This window comes from Carcharhinus amblyrhynchos, chromosome 11 (assembly GCF_965287045.1).
Source record: "Carcharhinus amblyrhynchos chromosome 11, sCarAmb.v2.hapA, whole genome shotgun sequence".
Taxonomy (NCBI): Eukaryota; Metazoa; Chordata; class Chondrichthyes; order Carcharhiniformes; family Carcharhinidae; genus Carcharhinus; species Carcharhinus amblyrhynchos.
The window spans coordinates 43,869,101-43,891,112 of NC_137334.1; the positions used below are offsets into that span (position 1 = coordinate 43,869,101).

Consider the following 22,012-nt stretch of genomic DNA (forward strand, 5'->3'; position numbering starts at 1 on the left):
GTGGTGTCGATGTTGAGGACTCCCAGGGCAATTCCCTCATGACTGTATACCACTGTGCTGCTGCTTCTAGTGGGAACAGACAATACCCATGGTTGGTGATGGTAGTGTCTATGATATTGTACGGTATGATTCGTTGAGTATGACTATCTCGGGCTGTTGCTCAACTCGTCTGTGGGCCAACTCTCAATTTTCACACAAGCCCCCAGTTGTTAGTAAGAAGGGTCGGCTAGGTTTGCCATTGTTGCTTCCAGTTGCTAAGTCGTTGCTGGGTATTCTGTCTGGTTTCATTACTTTTCTTGACAGTTTAACGTTTTTTATACAACTGAATAGCTTGGCTTTTCAGACAGCATTAATGAGTCAACCATATTGATGTGGGTCATGTAGGCCAGACCAGGTAAGGATGGCAGATTTTCTTTTCTAAAAGGCACTAGCAAACCAGATGGGTTTTTTATGAAAATCAACAGTGACTATTACTGAGACTATCTTTTTAATTCCAGATTTATTTACTGAACTTAAATTCCACCAGAGGTGGGATCCGAACCCATAATCCAGAGCATTAGCGTTACTAGTTCAGCAACATTGACACTGCCTTTTCTCTCATCCTCCTCATCCTCATCCTCATCCTCATCCTCATCCTCATCCTCATCCTCATCCTCCTCCTCCTCCTCCTCATCCTCATCCTCATCCTCATCCTCATCCTCATCCTCATCCTCATCCTCATCCTCATCCTCATCCTCCTCCTCATCCTTCTTCTCCCCCCCCCCACACCCCCCCCCACACAGTGGTTAGCACTGCTGTCCCACAGCGCCAGGAACCCGGATTCAATTCTGGCCTCAGATCACTGTGTGAGGAGTTTGCACGTTCTCTATATGACCGCATGTGTTTCCTCCAGGTGCCCCAGTTTCATCCCACAGTCCAAAGATGTGTAGGTTGGGCTGATTGGCCATGACAAATTGACCCTTAGTGACAGGGGGACTAACAGGGTAAATACATGGGGTTATGGGGATAGGGTCTGGGTGGGACTGTTATCAGTGAAGGCTCAATGGCCGAATGGCCGCCTTCTATGATTCTCCTCCCAAAGAAAATAGGCATCCTTAGGATAGCAAGTGAGCATTCAAACTGATGTAATCCCTTGCAGTTGTTTACTAGCCTGACTAATTTTTAATCAGTGGTAGATAAACTTTCTGAATTGACAACTCTCTGGAAGGGAATTAGGTACCTTGTGTAATATAGGAATTTTTCAGTTTCCATTTTGCCCACAGATTTGAAGTATTAGTCCCATGATGTGTATTCAATCTACAAACAGCAGCCATTGAGATCAGATGTACTATATATTGTCTTGTGATAAATCTTATTTGTAAGTAGTCTTATCTTCAAATAAAAAACACATTATTGTTTCACCAGTCCTTTTAAGATTGGTATATTCATTTTGAATAGAGAAAGAAGTGACACTTAGTAATGCAATAAAAGATTCAAAAAATTAAAACACAACACGTTCTTAACATCCAAATGGACACTCTTCACTGCATCAAAATATGTGTAGTATAGTTATGTTCTGAACACACAAATGGTTTGTGAAATCATGTTTAGTTGAAGAAGTTTCCAAAGTCTGCCTGATATTATCTACTGATTTAGATGTTGCGTATTTGTAAATTCTCTTGAATCTTAACTGATATATTTTGGTATACCAGTGAAACTGCTGGTTTGGTTTGTTTTTTTTTGCAGCGATTAAAGGCAGCTTTAACACAACAGCTCCCTCAGGTTACTAATGGTAATAATACCATTGGTCAAACAAGTGGTACAGTGAGGATTCAGACCAAGGAAACTCATCCACAGTCACTGCAGCAGGCTGCAACGTCTACAACTTCCTCTACACAACCAATGGTATGTAAGAAGATTTCCAAATTAACACTTCATGAATCTATAATGATTTTTACTTCTTTAAAACTAGACCATGCTAAGTTTTGAATAGTCCTGAGTATTAACAGAAAAAATGTATTTTTGTTCATTTTTTAAAAAATTGTTCTGTGAATCCCAACAGCATATTGGATTATCACGATGTTACCTTGAACAGTTTTGACTTTTTAATCATGTTTCCAGCATTGGCATTAATAAAACCTAATTGTATAACAGTTAAAATTACTTGCACCTAAATAATTATTTTGAAGATCATGAACAAGTTACTTACAGTAGTGGAAGACCATTAAGCCTATCTTAACTCTTTCATCTTGAAAGATCCTAAAAGTCCTCCCACTATAGCATCCAAGTGCTTCTTAAATGATTCCAGATATTTCATCGTCAGTGCTGTATCCAAACATCCATGTTAAATATTGATCATTCCTTGAGTGAAGAAGAGTTTCTTGATGGATAAGTACTAAATATAACTTTTACCAATTTCAACCCATCGTTTTCTCTCATGGTTTAGGTTAAGGTAATTTTCCTAAATTTACCTTTTCCATGCAATTTTGTTATCTTTTATACCAGTCTAAAAAACGTGCTGGTTAGTTGTATTGCAATGTTAAATTCTCCCTCAGTGTACGTGAACAGACGCCGATGTGCGGTGACTAGGGGATTTCACAGTAACTTCATTGCAGTGTTGATGTAAACCTACTTGTGATGGTAATAAATAAACTGCAGGAACATCTCTCAGATTCTCTCTCTTGAGGCTGAGAAGCACAAATTTCTCCATTCTTCTCACATAACTCAGACGTTTGTCAATTGCTGTTTTGAGCATTACCCCAACTACAATGTCAACTCTTGTGTCTCAGTGACCATGAATGAATACAGTTTTCAAAGTGCCGTCTGACCAGAGGACTACGCATTTGATCCTATTTGACTTCTATTTTACCTTTCCAGCTAAAGAATCTAAGACAGTCTTTTTCAACTCATCCCTCCTTAGCTATGCTATGTCAGTGCATATGATAAATGTCATCCCTTTTAAGTTTTTTTTCATGGGAGTGTGTTACAGAAAAGGTGGCATCTTTCATTGTATTATATTTCTGCATCAGAATTTACTACACAGGGCAGAATTGATGCTGAAATCTCTGGAGTGAGATTTTCTCTTATTGGCAAGACTTCTAGCAGACAAGAGATTGTGTGAAGTGACATTTCTTTTAATGGTGTGAATGTTGGGGCACCTAGTTCAGTCTTTTTTAATCCCTATCTTTTCACACTCCAATAAGACATGAGAAAGTGTGCCTCAAATGCATCTATAATCTCAAATAATACTATAATAGCAAATCACAATAATATCAATCATAGAATGTAGAACAGTACAGCACAGGAACAGGCCCTTCGGCCCGTGAAGTTATGCTGAACATTCAACTAATTCAAATTCAACTAATCCCTTCTGCTTGCTCATGGTGGTCCAAATCCCTCCATTCCTTGCATATTAATTTGCTTACCTAAACATCCCTATCGTACTTGCCTCCACCACCACCTCTGGTAGCATGTTCCAGACACCTTACCTACCTCTGTGTTTTAAAAAAAAAACTTATTCTTCACATCTCCTTTGAACTTTCTCTCTCTCACCTTAAGTGCATTCCCCTTAGTATTAGTTTTTTAAATCTGGGAAAAAGATTCTGACTGTCAGTCTTATCTAGGCCTCTCATAATTTTATAAATGATCATTACGTTTATCACTGCAGAAATTTAAAAAAATGTATTTGGCTTGATACACATGAACTTTTTTTTGTTGACCTGTTCTTTCCTTTACAAAGTGTCCTCTGTCAGTAAGGAAACAGCTTTATTAATTACATAAAGTTTTACTTAGTTATTTTTGTGTTATTGTTTGCTTCCAGTTGCCATATATGAAACACTGAAATCCTGCTGATATTTCCTCTTATGGAGCCCAATGTTATTCTGGGACTTGTACAACTCCCTTGTATTTCAAGGGACTAAAGCTAAATTAGTCATAATAAGAATAATTCCTCTTTATAAAACATGAAAAAATCCATTGGCTTCCTTAATGTCTGCTTTCTCAATTTGAAGAATTGCTCCTTAGCTTTTATACTATATTAAATCTGGGATTCAACATGTATACTTTTTACAGCATTATCAATCTTTCCTCTCACTTTTAAAGATGAATGCATCTAAATCAATCATGCTGTGCTCTTCTACTCCATTTAGTTTAACCATTTGGTGTACATTTTATCTCCTTTTCTTTCTCCTAAAATGTTTCTTCCTCATTGAATTTCAGGTCTAACTTTCAATTTTGTCAGCCACACATGGTAATCCATTGTACTAGCCAACAATTTTTCCTTTCCATTGAAGTCTGTGGAAAATAAAATCAGAGAGATCTTTTAACATCTGGTCATTCCAAAACTGCAAGTTTTACTACTACAGAGGTTGAAGTTTAGCAAGTACGTTTCACCCAGCTTTGACCTAACCAACATACTGACCTACTGCTATTCCTGAATTCATTGAAGTCTTATGCTAACTGCGCTTCCTATTTTTATGTAAATGTTGTCATGATGCCCTTCTACTGAAGTCTGGATTCAATACCAACACTTTTCATCCACGTTTATAAGAGAAACCACCGAAGGAAATTTGTCATGCTTGAATTACTCCCCCCACCCATCCTGCCAATAAAAATGCTACAGCATCCCACTGGCGGGAGAGTGTATTTTTAGTGTAATCAGTTTACAACCTCAGTTTCAACTGAAACTTCTTATTATCACATTTATAATGGAATATAAATAATAAGACAGAATGTATCTTGTGCAATTCTCCTCTGGCTTCTATCCTCACCACCTGAATAACAACTCCCATGTGCAGTGCCACAGGAAATTTACTGTATAAGAAAGGAGTTAAGCGTGCACAAATGTTGGACATCCTACTGAAAGTTTCCTAAAAAAAAGGAGACGGAAACAGCGGTCCATACACTAATCTCTAGAAGAACCACTGTGCATCTCTCTATAGACAGAATAACATCAGTTAACACTAGGCATTTAGCCAATCTCCAATCCATGGTGCCATATTCCCTATAATACTCTGGAACTTAATTTTATTAACAAATTTCCTATGCTGCACTTTATAAATACAACATTTGAAAAAAATCTGTACGTTTCACATCTGCTGCTTTTACTTTGTTAATGCACACTTACTTACTCAAAGTGCTCCATTAAGTTGGTCAAATAAGTTGCCCTTTACCAATACATTTTAGCTGTTATTAACTAATCAGTGTTTTTCTAAGTGAACATAAATTTTGCCCTGAGTGATGTACTCCAGAATGCTACCTAATACCAGCCTTAAGGTGATTAGTGTGTAATTGTCTGGTTTATTCACTTTATCTCCTTCAGTCTTTCAATTTAACTTCCACATCCAGAGATTTTGAGAGATTGTGGTCAGAGCAGATGCTATTGCTTCTCTGACTTCCTAGACATTTCAGGATACATTCTCAGAAAATTTCTACTTTGAGTTTCATCCACTTCTTCAATGCAGAAATGTCTTTGGTGACTACTAATGTCACTTGGAACAACCTAGTTGGGAGGTGGTGAGGTGAATTGGTAAGGGGAAAGAAAGAGGCAATGAGAGGAGAGCTAAGCCTTGGGCTTTTATCATACACATATGCTTTGTACGTACCTCATTAAATGAAGAAATAATGGTCTGTGTATTAGGCAGGAAACAACTATTTTTTCCAGATAAGTTACGGAATCTCTGTCTTCCTTCCCCAAAATGTTAGTAAGTAAATCTACTTTGCATAAGAATGTGGAATCCTACGTTTCGTTTTAGCATAGTAGGTTGTTTGATCCTTCAACTTACTGTGACTATGGAAGAGTTATTCACTTCAACCCCCCCTCCCATGGTGTGTTTTGCAGAGGCAGAGGTGGCCCATCATTGGCCAGTGGCAAAGTCTCCAAATGTTCACAACCTCTCAATTTCTGATGCTGGGAACCCATGGCGGGAATTCACTGTCAGCAAGACAGACAATCCCAACAGTGGACAGCTGAAAAATCTTGCTCCATGTTTTTCTTTTTCGATCATTTATCTACTTGAATTCTGCTTCTACCCCTATTTCTGATAGGATGTTAGATGCCCTAACGAACATCCTGCAAAAATAACTATAAAAACAAATCTCTTAATCCCGCTTTGTTATGTTAGTAAATAACTTAAAGTTATGCACACTAATTACTCTTGACTTATTTCCCACTTCCTCAAGACTGTTGTAATTCCCTTCATTACAAACAGAAATTGGCCTGTTTCATTATAAGGCTAGGTTTTCATTCCTAGTACCTTCTTACCACTTCTACATCCGTGACTTTGACATTCCACCCCACCTTATATGCCTTCCCTCCCCCAACAATACAGTTTCCCACAGCGTCATGTAATTGCTGGGCTTGTTCTTCTATTGTTTTTACTGAACATTTGCAATCCTCCATTCATGTAGCACTGTGGAAAATTGTGTCAGGAGCCTCTGCGATTCCCCCTCTATCCTACAATGCATCCCATCCAAACCAGGTGATCTTTCTACATAAGTAAGAACATAAGAAATAGGAGCAGGAGTACCTTCGAGCCTGCCCTGCCATTCAATAAGATCATGGCTGATCTGAAGTGGATCAGTTCCACTTTCCCGCTTTCTCCCCATAACCCTTAATTCCCCTGTCCATCAAAAATGTATATACCCATGACTTAAATATATTTAGCGAGGCAGCCTCCACCACTTCAACGGGCAGAGAATTCCAGAGATTCACCACCCCTTGAGTGAAGAAGTTCCTCCTCAACTCTGATCTAAACTGCACCCCCGCCCTTATCTTGAGGCTGTGTCCTCTAGTCCTGCTATCCTTTCGAAGCGGGAAGAATCTCTCTACCTCTACCCTATCCATCCCCTTCATTATCTTATGTCTCTGTAAGATCCCCCTTCATCCTTTTAAACTCCGAGTACAGACTCAGTCTATTTAGTCTCTCTTCATAGGCCAAGCCCCTCATCTCCGGTATTAGCCTAGCAAACCTCCTCTGCACTCCCTCCAAGGCCAATATATCCTTCCGCAAGTGCGGCAACCAAAACTGCACACAGTACTCCAGCTGCGGCCTCACCAGTACCCTGTACAGTTGCACCAAGACCTCCTTACTTTTATATTCTATCCCCCTCGCTATAAAGGCCAACATTCCATTCGCCTTCTTGATCACTTGCTGCATCTGCAGACTGGGTTTTTGCGACTCGTGCACAAGGACCCCCACGTCCCTCTGCACCATTAGCATGCTGCAGCTTTTCACCTTTTAAATAATAATCCCTCCTACTATTATTTCTGCCAAAGTGGATAACCTTACACTGGCCAACGTTATACTCCATCTGCCAGGTCCTCGCCCACTCGCTCAGCCTATCCAGATCTCTCTGCAGACTTTCCACACACTCCACGCAATTTGCTTTTCCACTCATCTTTCTGTCATCAGCAAATTTTGTCACCCTATACTCAGCCCCCTCCTCCAGATCATCGATATAAATGGTAAATAGTTGAGGCCCCAGCACCGATACCTACGGCACTCCACTAGTCACCAACCGCCAACCAGAATAGCATCCATTGATACCAACTCTCTGCTTCCTATTAGACAGCCAATCCTCTATCCACGCTAACACCTTACCCCACTTAAAGGACTGCCAATCTTTTAAATACCACTTTATCTATTTTTATCATATCCAGTGTTGCTACCATGTCCTCTACTGGGGGATTGGTAGCATCCTCCTTTCTAGTCAACTCTAATGAAGATGGATGGAAAGGACTCATCTATTACCTCAGCCATGCTCTCTGTCTCCACAAGAACATTTCCTTTGTGATTCCTAATGACTCCCACCTTTATTTTGACTTGTCCTTTATTTTTATGTTTATAAATCAATCTTGATTTAGCGTTATTTATTCTGTTCCCATTTGGAATACTTCAGCTCCATGAATTTTTGACAGTATAAAAGAAAAAGACTGAAATTTATATAATGACTTTCATGACTACAGAATGGCCAGTTACCCTGTACAGCCAATGAAATACTTATGAACTATAGTGACAAGTGTAATGTTGAAATATACCAACCAATTTGCAGAAAAAAGCTCCCAGCAAGGTGGTGATGACTTTGATTGAGGGGTAAATAGTGGTCAAGGAGTAACTAATAATGCTAAACCAATACAGGTTATTGATTTATAAACATAAAACTAAAGGGCTAGCCAAAATAAAATTAGGATTAATAAGGAACCACAAAGGATTACTCTTGTTGAAGGCAAGAGCATGGCTGAGATAGTAAATTAGTATTTTCAATTTATCTTCACTAGAAAAGATGGCACTTTGAAATAGTGCTAAAGAATCTTTCGCATCCACCTGGCAGAATACACAGGACCATTGTTCAATGTCTCATCCTAAAGATGGCATCCCCAGCAGTACAGCATTCCTGCAGTACTGTACTGGAGTGTTAGTTTTGACTTATGTCCTTAAGTCCTGATGTGAGACTTGAACCCATGACCTTCTGACTCCCAACAGAGCCACAGTTTTATTTGTTTGTTGTTCCAGTGTCTCAAGATTTGTATATCTGAGATGCCTAAGCCCCTGTCTCTCTCTTCATTTTAAAATGTTTCCACATTGTGGCCAGCATTTTACCATCCTGCCCGCCATGGGAATTGGAGCAGGCGAGGGACGGATCATGGAAAGGTCCCTTCACCTTGGGTGGGATTTTACAGTTTTAGGACGAGCAAAGTTTTAAAAATTCTGATTCAAATCCATTTTCCTCATAGTTTTTAAGCCTGTCATATAAAATGTGTATTTTCACTGAAATAACATTTGTTTAACTTTTTAATGTTTATTTTCAAAAGTTTGAGGATAAATTTGAATGAACAGTTGCCATATGTAAATGGCATGTATATCATCCACAATATAAGTATCAAATTTAGAAGAATTTTTCAACTGAATAATGTAGCTCTAGTAATAAAGAAATGGTAGGAATATTATCAGTAACGTTATAAAATTTTATTTTTCTTCTAACGATGACTTATGGCTGCTATACAGTAGAGTGCCATCTAGTGCAAGTGAGGAAAATTGGTGGGTGCGGGCAGTACAGTTTCTTATGATTTCAGATTAAAACCATATTGCTAAAATACCCTATATTTAGTATTTATTTGAGTATTAATTATATAGTGTTTCTGCAGAAAAGACAACAGTTTGAGAGATTTTGGGCTCAGAGTTCCATTTAGCAATAAACAGACAAAAATTAGCACCTGGAATCAGAGTTATGTCATTGTTACATGCATGGATGTTAGTGGGCATATCAGAAACTCTTTTTGGCTCGTCCAGTTACTGTTAGCTGATTTTCAATTTTCTAGACTCACTCCTGCTGGGGTACACTTTCATTGGTGACAGTCACTCTCACGGATCCTGTCCAAGTGCTTAATTTGCATAAGTGATAACTGCCAGAAGGCTGTTCATCCAGGGTGGCATTGCAGTCAAACTGTGGTGCTTTTCTCCTCCTAACGTCTACGTATGCTTATTTTTCAGCAGGGGTTACTGGTGTTCAATCAGAAGCAGGAACCCTGACTAATCTCCTCCCATCCTTCCTACTTTAATTCAGGAGTGCCCAACATCTCTGCCATCTACCCAGCTGAAACCATAACTCTATACAGACCATGAATAACATCTAGGACAGTTTGCTAAATATGCTAACTTATGCCATGTCCTCTCCAAATTCAGAAATAAACATATCAATTTTATTTTGATTTATTATTGTCGCATGTACTAGTATAGTGAAAAGTATTGTTTCTTGCACATTATACAGATGACTCATACTGAATGAGACAAGGAAAGGACAGGGTGTAGAATGTAGTGTTACAGTCATAGTAGAGAAAGATCAACTTAATATAAGGTAACTCCATTCAAAAGCAGCAGGGAAGATGTTCTTGAGTCAGTTGTTACATGACCTCAGACTTCTGTATCTTTTTCCCAATGGATGAAGGTGAAAGAGAATGTGTCCGGGGTTCATGGGGTTCTTGATTTCACAGGTTGCTTTTCCGAGCACGGAAGTGCAGCCAGAGTCAGTGAGTGGGAGGCTGGTTTGCGTGATGGGATGGGCCTCGTTCACAACCTTTTGTAGTTTCTTGCGGCCTTGGACAGAGCAGGAACCATACCAAGCTGTGATACAACCAGAACTGATGTTTTCTAAGGTGCATGTGTAAAACCTGGTGAGAGGCGTAGGTGGGCTTTCTTCGCTATAACGTTGGCATGGAGGGACCAGGACAGGTTGCTGGTAATCTGAACGCCTAGAAACTTCAAGCTCTTGCCCGTTTACAAAGGGAACCTGCCTTTATGTCTCACTTCCGCAACAAACATCAGAGTTGGCAATTGAGTCATTAAGGGAATCGATATGAATTTTATTTCTGCGTTTTTTTTCCTTCATATTAATGTTTCTTATTTATGAACAGGTGTTACTTTGCTAAAGGACGTTGTGTGCATTATTACAAACATTGAGATAAAGTCAGGCAGTGCTGCAAACAAAGCAGCTCCGTCAGTAAAAAGGGAAACTACAGATTTTCCCCCTTTTTTTAACAAGATTTTTTTAGCATTTTTAGTTCACATTTTGAGCAATATGTCCTTTTAACTATAAACAACTCATTGAAAGTTGAATTGTTGCTTACAGGCTGAGCATGAAAACTAAGTTTGAGAAGTGCTTTCTTTATTAAAATCTAAACAAGAATAAACATGGTTAAAAATATTTGTTTAATGGGGTTTGAGTTTAATTTTTAGAGAACTGTTATGCTGCAGCAAGCTGATTGAATGGTGGTTTCATTACAGGACTCCCCAGGCCAGCCCACACAACAGATTCAGAGCAGTGGTGGTAGAAGGAGGCGAGCAATGAATGAAGACCCAGATGAAAAGAGACGCAAGTTTTTAGAGCGTAACCGAGCAGCTGCTTCAAGGTGTAGACAGAAGAGAAAAGTATGGGTGCAGTCTCTTGAAAAGAAGGCAGAGGACCTCAGTTCAACAAATGTACAACTACAGGTAGGTTGTAAAGTATGGTTCTATCTATGTAGTTAACAAAGTCATTGTAACATTATGTAATCTATGTCAGAAAAATTTTATTCTACATTTTGCTTCTGGCATATTGTTTTGAAAATACTTATTTGTTAATTAGAGTATTAATCCAAGATTTAATACCAGCGTGATTCTAGCTTCAAAACTTGAAAGAAATGTATTGGTTTATTCTGCCTTTATGTGGAGACTTGTAGACTCCACTTGAACTGATATTAATGGATTTTGAAAATGCATTAACTTCTCTCAGTCCTCCTTAGTATCTTAGCCAGAAGCAAAGTCGTTAAGCATGCCACCCATTATGTCTTTTACTGAAAATTGAATGTCAAAGAAATAATTAAACTGTACTTTGTATGAACCCATTAATCAATCTTGAGGTTCTTCTATAATTCCTCAGCTGACATTCAAACACAGATGAGCAGTGTAGTAAGTTACAATGAAGTATCATTGCTTTCTTATTATTTTAAACGGTAAGCCTAATAGGTGTGGAGGGTTGTCTTCGGACAATATTGCAGTGACAGACTTAATGGTTTTCCTGGCCCTGCTGCTTATGTTTTTATGGTAAGAACAACAACAGACTTTCTATCCTGAGAAAATTCACTGGCTTTTGAATATTATTATCACTATGTTTTAATGGTAACTGCCAGGCTGATATTAGTTTGCAGTTGAAACTTCTCTTCTGCACAAACTTTACATTTTTATAACTTTAAACAATATTTAATTGTTTTACAAACTAGATCTACATGTTGCAGTTTACCAACAGTAATGTGGCTCTTAATTGCTGCGAGTGCAATTTAATCTTTATCATTTTGTATCTGTACTACACCCCGCCCCTCCCACTTTCACGATCCACTTTTTCCTCCAGTGTCTTTTCCATACCTGAGTTGAAATGCAAATAATTCATTGTTAACCCTTTTCTTGGAACTAAGTTATCCATCATCTCACTTGAAAGTAGCTGCTTGCCCTTTCACTCCTTTTCCGATGGAGCTAAAGTACAAACTGTACAATAGGTTAGTAATTTGCACGCTCCATTCAGTTGAACATACAAATGCGAAGCTTTCACACCACAACCAGTGTAACTCATTCTCCTTCACTCACCCTGCAATAGACACAATCATTACTAAAACAGAAAATAAAACCAGTTGCTCGAAGTGCAGTGCCTCAAATCCAACTATCCTAAAATTGGAATTGCTCAAAAAAACCAGGCAGTTTTCTTTTGCTCTCCAAACAGAGTAAGCACAGCAATAAAGAGGCCATTCCCAAGCCAGTCCCAGAGGATAGAATCAGTGAGAATCCACCTTCTCTTTTCTCCAGATACAAAACTGCCTGTTTCACCAACTGCAGCATTCCTGGCAGCTTTCAGAGAATCCGAAATCAGCCGTTTCTCTCTCCATTATTGCAAGAATCACTCCACTGTGAGGTTAATAGATTTTTTTTCTAAATACCTAATCAAACTTTTAAATCTTCGATGTTTCTGCCCACAATGGTTATGAGCATTGAGAATTCTCTGTCCCATGATCTGCAACTTGATATTTTTATGATCAGTGCAGATTGTGTTGCACACAAACCAGTGTGAAGGAGCTGCTTCAAAAATCCAGAAAATTCCAAAATCCATGCCAGAAAAAATACAACCATGCATTAAAATCTGCAGCGCTTAAAAAATCCTAAATTTATGTTTTGAAACTTAAAAAAAAACTTCAAACCACCGAATAAAACTTAGTGAATTTAAAATGAGCAATTATTAGAGGATGTGAGTTACGTTGAAATGTAACTGAGTTGCAGACAGCTTGTGAATACTTTGTTTCCTATTCATTTGGTGTCGGTTGTAACATGGTTAAAACGAACGTTAGAAGTGGCCTAAATTTTCCAAGGGATGGCAATCACTGCCACTCTGCTCCTACTTTTCTGTGCCAACGCCGGAGCTCTGCATTTTTTGGCAGGGACATCTGATCCCTGCTCCTCCAGAAATGCGGAGCATGTTTGAAATCCATAATATCGAATAATCGGGAGAAGACAAACCACAGCCCCTTTTATGACATTAACGGCTGTATTTTGATGAGTGTTCACTGACACGCTGAAAAACTGGAACACTTAAAAGTTTTTTTGAATTAGTACATGAGAATATGAGTGAATGTGTGGACAATTAAGTGGATAAAGTGGCAGGGTTTGTGAGGTAAAGGGATAGGGCGGGAGTGGAAGAGCCGTGGGTGGCAGATGGTGAGGAGAGTAGGTGAAGGTGTAGAGTAGCAACTGAGTCAGGTGGCTGGTGGGCATGATGATAGGTGGGTAGAATGTTGAGGTTGGGTCAGGCAGGTGAGGAATTAATTGGGGGAGCGAGGTGCTGAAGTTCGATTTGTGAGGTTTGGTGGAGTTGGGGGTTAAGTGGGGGGAAATGGGTTGGAGAATGATGGAGTTGGGGGGTTCAGGGGTCGAGGGGGGAGTCAGAGGAGTCAGTGTAAGGGATTGGGTGTCCGTCATGGTTACATTAGGATTGTTCTGTCTAATATTTCCTGGGTAACTATTCAGGTAAGTAAATCGGAACTGTCCAAAGTCTCAGGGTGCCAGGGAGCAAGGGAATTACCCACTGGAAGTTCATACTTTCTGGGCAATTCCCACAGAGTCAGCACATTGGGGTTCATTATTTAGTTTATACTAAAAGCATTGTCACAAAGATGTTTGTGCCACTACAGGATAAATACTATATACTCCTCAGTTCAAAATAGCTTATTAAGAAAACTCATGTTTTATTAAGTTTTAAGATAAATATGAGATTTTGATATGAGCCTTCAGGTTTATATTATAAGATTCAGAATAGGTTGCCTTAGAAATAAATTTGCAGTATTTGTATAGGCAAGTCTTTTTGGCTCCATATTAATACCAATTTTTAAAGTGTAAGACAGCAAACCTTTTTCAGCAGAGTTGAGTATTGCCAGATCTATCCATCTATGAAATGTAAGAATGTTTAAAGCTTGTCCCTTCCTTGTGACGGCTGCAGTAGTACTGATGCTTTTTGTCAAAGTTTTTCTTTGTTCCTTAGAATGAAGTCACCCTGCTGAGAAACGAAGTGGCTCAGCTGAAGCAGCTACTTCTGGCTCATAAAGATTGCCCTGTAACAGCCATGCAGAAGAAATCTGGCTATCACAGTGAGTAATGTTCCATTACCTATATCCCCAGGCTATTGAAATGAAATACTGCTGAAATGAACTAAGTTGGCAGTAACAGGGAAGTGCAGTTGGTATTTAAAGTTAAATATTAGAAATTCCATAAGGTTATTGTAGTTCAGTTGCAAACATGCATAGATAAAACAGAGTATTCATTTGTATTATGCCAAGTTTCTTATGGTATTCATTTGGTCTCCCAATGGTGAATAAAATTGTTGGATTTAATTTTGTTTTAAAATGTTTCTCTTAATTTAACTATAGTTGCTGTAAGTTCCATTGTTTTTGTCTTTTTCTTAAAAAAAAATAGTTGGTTGGCCATGTTTATTTATATATTATAGTAGGGCAATTTTTAAAAGCTGGGATATATAGGAGGACAACATGGTGGCCAAGTGGTTAGCACTGCTGTCTCACAGCATCAGGGACCCGGATTCGATTCCAGCTTCAGGTGACAGTGAATGAGGGTTTTCTCCAGTTGTTGCAGTTTCCCCTTTCAGTCCAAAGATGTGTAGGTTAGGTGGATTGCCCTTACTAAATTGACTGTTAGTGTTGGAGGGGTTAGCTAGGATAAATACATGGGGTTATGGGGCCTGGATGAAATTGTTGTTGATGCAGGCTTGTGGGCTGAATGGCTTCTTTCTTTACTGCAGAGATTCTCTAATTTTATATTTTGGGTTTACTCGCTGTTTTTGATTAAAGGGTAAACAAATGAGAGGCACTGAATTGATCCATTTAGACAACTGTTAAAAGTCTTACCAGGTCCAGAGAATTAGAACAAATTGTTACACATAATTCAATTTTCAAACATCTACTGATTATGAAACCATTTTTTGTAGTGTTTCTCCTCATTTTACTTGAACAACATACTAATATAGCTGGATACTCTAATTGTAACTGAACAGGATTGTATTGAAAGAAGAATAAATTATTTACATCTTCCTGATTGAAACTGGACCTCATTGTGTCCATTATTGAGATCCAAATGTCATATGAGAGAGTTTTTTTCATTTTGTGAGACATGAATGTCGCTGGCTAGCCAGTATTTATTGCCCATCCCTATTTGCCTTTGAGAAGGTGATGGTGAACTGCCTTCTTTTAAATCGCTGCAGTCCATGTGCTGTGCGTTGACCCACCATGCCTACACAGTATTGGTGTATCAATTGCTCTATTTTCTGTACAGTAATATTTGGTCAGAATATGAAATATGGCTGATTAAAATTATGATTAGTCTTGGTAAATGTGCATAGTAGATGCCGACTAAATGGACCAAATGGCCTTCTGCATTGTAGGGATTCTATGAAGCAATCTTTCGATACCGGTGGTTAATGGAAAAACTATGGTTTTCAGCAGAAAGCATTGATTGCAATGAACTAAAAAAATTATTATTGAATTCCTGTTGGGCATCACAATGGAATGAAGTTAGACCTCTCATCTTACAGTAAAGAAAACTCTCTTCTGTTTAGAAACATGATTTGTATGAATCACTGAATAAATTAAAAGGAATATTGACTGCAAACATTGATAAGGACTCAAAATATTGACCTTTGGGTGAGAGAAGTACTTTGAGTGTACTCTGAGGTGCTTGGTCTAATTTCTAGATCCTTTACAGAATCAAAAAACAGTCAAATGTTAGTATAATATTGTTTCATAATTATATATGTAGACTATTATGACAATATGGATTTCTCACCAATGTTATCATAGTCACTTTATTACAACTTATAAGTGGCAGTGATTTAATGGAGTGAGAAAGTTTTTACACTTTCACATTCACAGTGGTTTTACAATTGGATCAGTGATCCAAAGGTCCAGATTAATGATCTAGAGAACATGAGTTCAAATTCTACCAGGGGCAGTTTATGAATCAGAATTCAATTAAATAAATAACAAAATAAACTTGGAATAAAAAAACTGGTATTAGTAAATGTGACCATGAAGCATAAACACAACTGGTTCATTAACGTAAAGTAAAAACCCTCACTCACTACTGAATAAGTCCTCCTCCATGCTAACCATCACCTGCAGGAAGCATTGATGGTAACAAGAACACGGAATGTATTCTGGATGGAAGATTTCAATACCATTACCAAACTTAACTCATTAGTGCCACTGCTGACTTTGAAGACAGAGTCCTAACGGATGTAACTGCCAGACTGGATTTACAGTAAGCCGTGAGGTAACCGATACATGGGGATAACCTTTTTGTGAACTTGTCCTCACCAGTCTGTCTTCCACTGATATAGTTGTCTGTGTTAGTATTGATATGAGTAACCACCATGCAGACCGTGTTGAGAGCAGCCCCATATTCGCACTGAGTGCATTGTGTCATGCACAAACTATGACCATACTAAATGGGAGAAATGAAGAACAGTTACAGCTCAACACATCCATGAGGCAATGTAGACCATCAACAGCAACAAAATTGAAGGACACCACAGTCTGTAACATCATGGTGCAGCATTTGCTCACTCTTCCATTACCATTTATTATAATTATTCTTTCTCAAAATGTGGGCATCTTTGTCTAGGCCAGCATTTATCGTTTATCCCTAATTTCCCTTGAAAAGGTGGATGATAAGCTGCATTCTTGAACTGCAGTGGTCCATGTTGTGTAGGTATACCCACAATGCTTTTGGAAAGAGTGTTCGAGGATTTTGACCCAGCGATAGTAAAGGAACAGTGAAAAATATTCAAGTTGGAATAGTATATGGTTTTGAGGGGAATTTGCAGGTGGTGTTTTACCCTGCATCTGTTATCCTTGTCCTTTGAGGTGGTAAAGGCTGCAGTTTGGAAGGTGCTTTGACAGGAACGTTTGTGTGTTGCTGCAGTGCATCTTGTAGACGATACACACTGCTGCCACTGTACATCAGTGGTGAAGGGAGTGAATGCTTAAGGTGCTGGATGGAGTGCTAATCAAGCAGGCGGCATTGTCTTGGGTGATAGCAAAGTTGAAATCTTCATGCTGAGCTTGAATTTTATTGGAGCTGCATTCATCCATGCAAGTGGAGAGTATTCCATCACACCCCTGACTCGATGGTGTAGATAGTGGACAGCTTTTGCTGAGTCGAATGAGTTATTCATTTCAGAATTCCCAGCCTCTAATCTGCTATTGTAGCCACAGTATTTATATAGCTGGTCCAGTTCAGCTTCTGGTTAATGGTAATCCCAGGATGTTGATAGCTATTGTTTATACCAGGTAACTAACCCTGCTTCAACAGGCTATGAAGAAAACCATGCCAGGCATACTTTAAAATAAGCAGGTGAAGCTCCAACACAGGATTTCATGCATGCTAAACAGTGAGAGCAACATGTGGAGTTTGTACATTCTCACTGTGTCTGCGTAAGTTTCCTCCAGGTGGTCTAGTTTCCTCCCATACTGCAAAGATATGCGGGTTAGGGTTAGGTTGACTGACCATGTTAAATTGATACTTAGTTACAGGGGGACAAGTCAGGTAAATAGGTGAGGTAATGGCAGTCAGGCCTGGATGGGACTGTTGTCGGTGCTGGTTCAATGGCCAAATGGCCTCCTGCTGCACTGTAGGGATGCTACGATCCTACAATATGCTGGATAGAGCTCAGCATTCCCACAAGCAATGGATTATGTCAAAGCTTTACAGTTGCCATACCCAGTCATGAATGATGGGACCAATTGACTCCATCCTAACGTTGGCACAGTCTGGCACATGAGTATTTAAAAGAAAACTAAATATTATAAAGCATTATAAATAAGGTTGAAAGAGTGCAGAGAAGGTTCACAAGGATGTTGCCAGGACTTGAGAAGCTGAGTTACAGAGAGAGATTGAATAGGTTAGGACTTTATTCCCTGGAGCGAAAAAGAATGAGGGGAGATTTGATAGAGTGTATAAGATTTTGATGAGTATAGATAGAGTGAATGCAAGCAGGCTTTTTCCACTGAGGCTAGGGGAGAAAAAAAAAGGGCATGGGTTAAGGGTGAAAGGAGAAAAGTTTAAAGGGAATATTAGGGGGGGCTTCTTCACGCACAGAGTGGTGTGAGTGTGGAATGAGCTGCCGGATAAAATGGTAAATGCGGGGTCACTTTTAACATTTAAGAAAAACTTGTACGGGTTCATGGATGAGAGGGGTGTGGAGGGATATGGTTCAAGTGCTGGTCAGTGGGACTAGGCAAAAAATGGTTTGGCACAGACATGAAGGGCCAAAAGGCCTGTTTCTGAGCTGTAATTTTCTATGGAACTATGGTTCTATGGTTCATTTGCAGCAACCTTCAACCAGATACTATTGGGACAGTCTTCAATGGACCATGCTAGGAATGGTATTCTAGAAAATCATATAACTTGGGCAGTGGAGAGAGGTTAAACAAAATAATGAAGTTGTGGAATAATCACAGTAGGAGCAATTGTGCTCAATCAAAGAGTGAGGACAAGCCAATGGAGCAATTTGGCAATATGGGTAATGATAAGCAGAGGTTAACAAGAAGGGACAAAGCCTACAAACTTAAGAGTGCACTAGCAGATGTCAGTGTGGAAGGTCAATAAAAGGCAGAATTAAAAGCTCTATATCTACACACATGAAACAACTTCTTGCCATCAAGGCAGCCCTCCCTTTCTGTACAAGTCTTACTCACTGATTGAGTTGCTTTTTGTGAAGCACGTGTTCCAAATCACCTAGGCCACATATGCTATGTTTTTATAACATAGCATTCAAAATGGCTGAATTGATAGCACAAATAGAAATAAATAATGACTTGATAGCCATTACAGAGATGTGGTTGCAAGGTGAATGAGGCTGAGACCTGAATATTAAAGAGTATTGATGTTTCAGAAGAACAAGTAGAAAGGACAAGTGGGATAGCTGTATTATATAAGATTGATTAGTACACTGATGAGAGATGACCTTGGTTTAGCAGAGTAAGATGTAGAATCACTTTGTGTGATGATAAGGAATTAAGTCACTTGAGGTAGTAGTTTAGAGACTCCCTATCAGTACCTATACAGACCATACAAGAAGAACTAATGGGGACTTGAAAGAAAGGTGCTACAATAATCATGGGCAATTCTAATCCCCATACACATTGGACAAATCAAATTAGAAAAGGAAGCCTGAAAGATGTGTTCCTAGAATGTATTCAGGACAATTTCTTTGAGCAACGCATTCAAGAGTAAACCAAGGTGCAGGCTATTTTAGACCAAGTAATGTGTATTGAGACAAGATTAATTGAAAACCTCATAGTAAAGGAACCTCTAGGCAACAGTGATCATAACATGTTAGAATTTCATATTCAGTTTGAGGGTGAAAACTGTGGGTCCAAGACTAGTGACTTAACTTAAAGGCAATTACAAGGGTATGAAGGCAGAGTTGACTAATGTGGACTGTGAAAATAGCCTAAAAGAGCAGTAATGGAGAAGTGGCTGACATCATAGCGAGGGGGATTGAATATAAAAGTAGGGAGGTCTTGCTGCGGCTGTATAGGGCATTGGTGAGGCCGCAGCTGGAGTACTGTGTGCAGTTTTGGTCGCCGTACTTACGCAAGGATATTTTGGCCTTGGAGGGAGTGCAGAGGAGGTTTACTAGGCTGATGCCGGAGTTGAGGGGCTTGAGCTATGAGGAGAGGCTGAATAAACTAGGCTTGTACTCATTAGAGTTTAGAAGAATGAGGGGAGATCTCATTGAGACATATAAGATGATGAATGGGATGGATAGGATAGAGGTGGAGAGACTCTTCCCGCTCAGAAAGGACAGTAGGACTAGGGGGCACAGCCTCAAGATAAAGGGGGGGGCGGTTTAGAACGGAGTTGAGGAGGAACTTCTTCACTCAAAGGGTGGTGAATCTCTGGAATTCTCTGCCCGTTGAGGTGGTGGAGGCTGCCTCGCTAAATATTTTTAAGACGCGGGTTGATGGGTTTTTGATAAGCGAGGGGATTAAGGGTTATGGGGAGAGGGCGGGAATGTGGAACTGAGCCATGACAGATCAGCCATGATCTTATTGAATGGCGGGGCAGGCTCAAAGGGCTAGATGGCCTACTCCTGCTCCTATTTCTTATGTTCTTATTTAAGGTTATATTTCATAATTCTCAACAAAAATGTATTCCATTGGAAAGGATGCACTATCTGGCAATCTAAGGAAGTTAAAGGTAGTATCAAATTAAAAGCACATATAATATTGAAAGATTCGTGGTAGATCAGAAGATTGGACACATTTTTGAAGCCAACAAGGAATGACTAAACAAATAATTGAGGAAGAAATTGGAGTATGAGAGCGAGCTGGAAATTTAAAAAAAAGTTTCTACAAGCATGTGGAAAGGAAAAGTAAGTACTGGTATCTTGGAGGATGAGACTGGTAAATTAATGATGCGAAACAGGAAATGGCAGAGGCATTTGCATTAGCCTTTATTGTAGAAGACACAAAAAGCATCCCTAGAATAATTGAAAGTCAAGAGGGAAAAGGGAGAGAAGAGCTTAAAATAATCAATCATTCGGGAAAACGTGTTGGGAGAAACTATTAGATCTGAAAACTGACAAGTTCCTTGGACCTGATGACCTGCATTCTAGGGTCTTGCAATTAGTGGCTATAGAAATTCTGAATGCATTGCAATCTAATCTTCCAAAATTACCTGCATTCTACTAAGGAAACCTACAAATGTAACATCTCTATTCAAGAAAGGGAAGAGACAGAAAGCAGGAAACTATAAACTAGTCAGTCTGAACAGTTTGAATCCATTATTACATAGGTATCAGCAGGACATTTAAAAAGTCATATTACATGTAGGCAAGGTCAACATGGTTTTGTGAAAAAGAAATAATTTTTGACCAATTTGTCAAGTGTTTTGAGGATGTAAAAGGCAGGGTGGATAATGTGGAACCAGTAGGTGAGGTGTATTTGGTTTTCCAAAATAAAGCGCCATGTAAGTTGTTATACAAGATAAGAGCTCATGGTGTTAGAGGTAATATAATAGCATGGATAGAAGATTGGTTAGTTAACAGGAAACAGAAAATTTGGATAAATAGATAATTTCAAATTGGAAAGTTTTAACTTGTGATACGCTACAGGGATTCGTTCTGGGACTTCAACTCTTCACAATCAATATTAATGACTTTGAAGGGGCAAAGTGTATGGTAACTAAATTCACTGAATCAAAGGTAGGAAAGAAAGATGTAAAGGATAGAGAGAGGTTAAGTGAATGGGTCAAAATTTGGCAGATATCATATAACACGGGCAAATGTGAGATTGTCTATTTTGGCAGGAAGATGGAAATTGCAGAAATCTGCTACAGGAGGATCTGGGTATCCTGGTACATGAAGTACAAAAGCTAGCATGCATGTACAGCAAGTAATTAGGAAGGCATCGGGAATGTTTGCCTTTGTTGCAAGGACAATGGACTATAAAAGTTGAGAAGTATTGCTACTGCTGTACAGGGCCTTAGTGAGAATGCATCTGGAGTACTATGTACAATTTGTCTTATTACTTAAGAAGGGATTTACTTGCATTTGAAGCAGTTTAGCGAAGGTTCACTCGGCCTATTCCTGAGATGAAGGGGTTGTCATGAGAGAAAAGGTTGTGCAAATTAGGCCTGTACTTGTTGAAGTGAAAGGTGATCATATTGAAACACACAACATTCTGAGGGAATTTGATGGGGTAAATGCTGGGAGGGAGTTTTTTGGGACTAGTAAGAACCACATGTCACAGTTTAAAAATAAGGAGTCTTCTGTTTAAAATCGAATGAAGCGAAAATTCTCCTCAAAGGCTTGCTAGACTTTGGAATTTTTTTCCCTCAAGGAAGCTGCGTTAATATATTCAGGGTTGAATTGGATGATTTTTGAGCAGAGGGGCAATCCATCCTCTCATCCCCCAGTTGCAATGGCTTCCCTCCTTCCAGCGGCA

General features: G+C 39.1%; 1 protein-coding gene across 7 annotated transcripts in view; it reads left to right on the forward strand.

Moving 5' to 3' along the window:
- atf2 (activating transcription factor 2) overlaps nt 1-22,012 on the forward strand; it is a 144,680-nt gene that overhangs the window by 112,846 nt on the left and 9,822 nt on the right. For 6 of the 7 annotated variants that reach the window (XM_080198947.1, XM_080198946.1, XM_080198945.1 and 3 more), the window contains 3 exons: nt 1,726-1,884; nt 10,761-10,967; nt 14,035-14,140. In XM_080198947.1, the coding sequence (XP_080055073.1) occupies nt 1,726-1,884; nt 10,761-10,967; nt 14,035-14,140 (472 nt within the window). Of the gene's footprint in view, nt 1-1,691; nt 1,885-10,760; nt 10,968-14,034; nt 14,141-22,012 lie in introns of all 7 variants that reach the window. The other variant, XM_080198950.1, reaches the window with a different exon arrangement.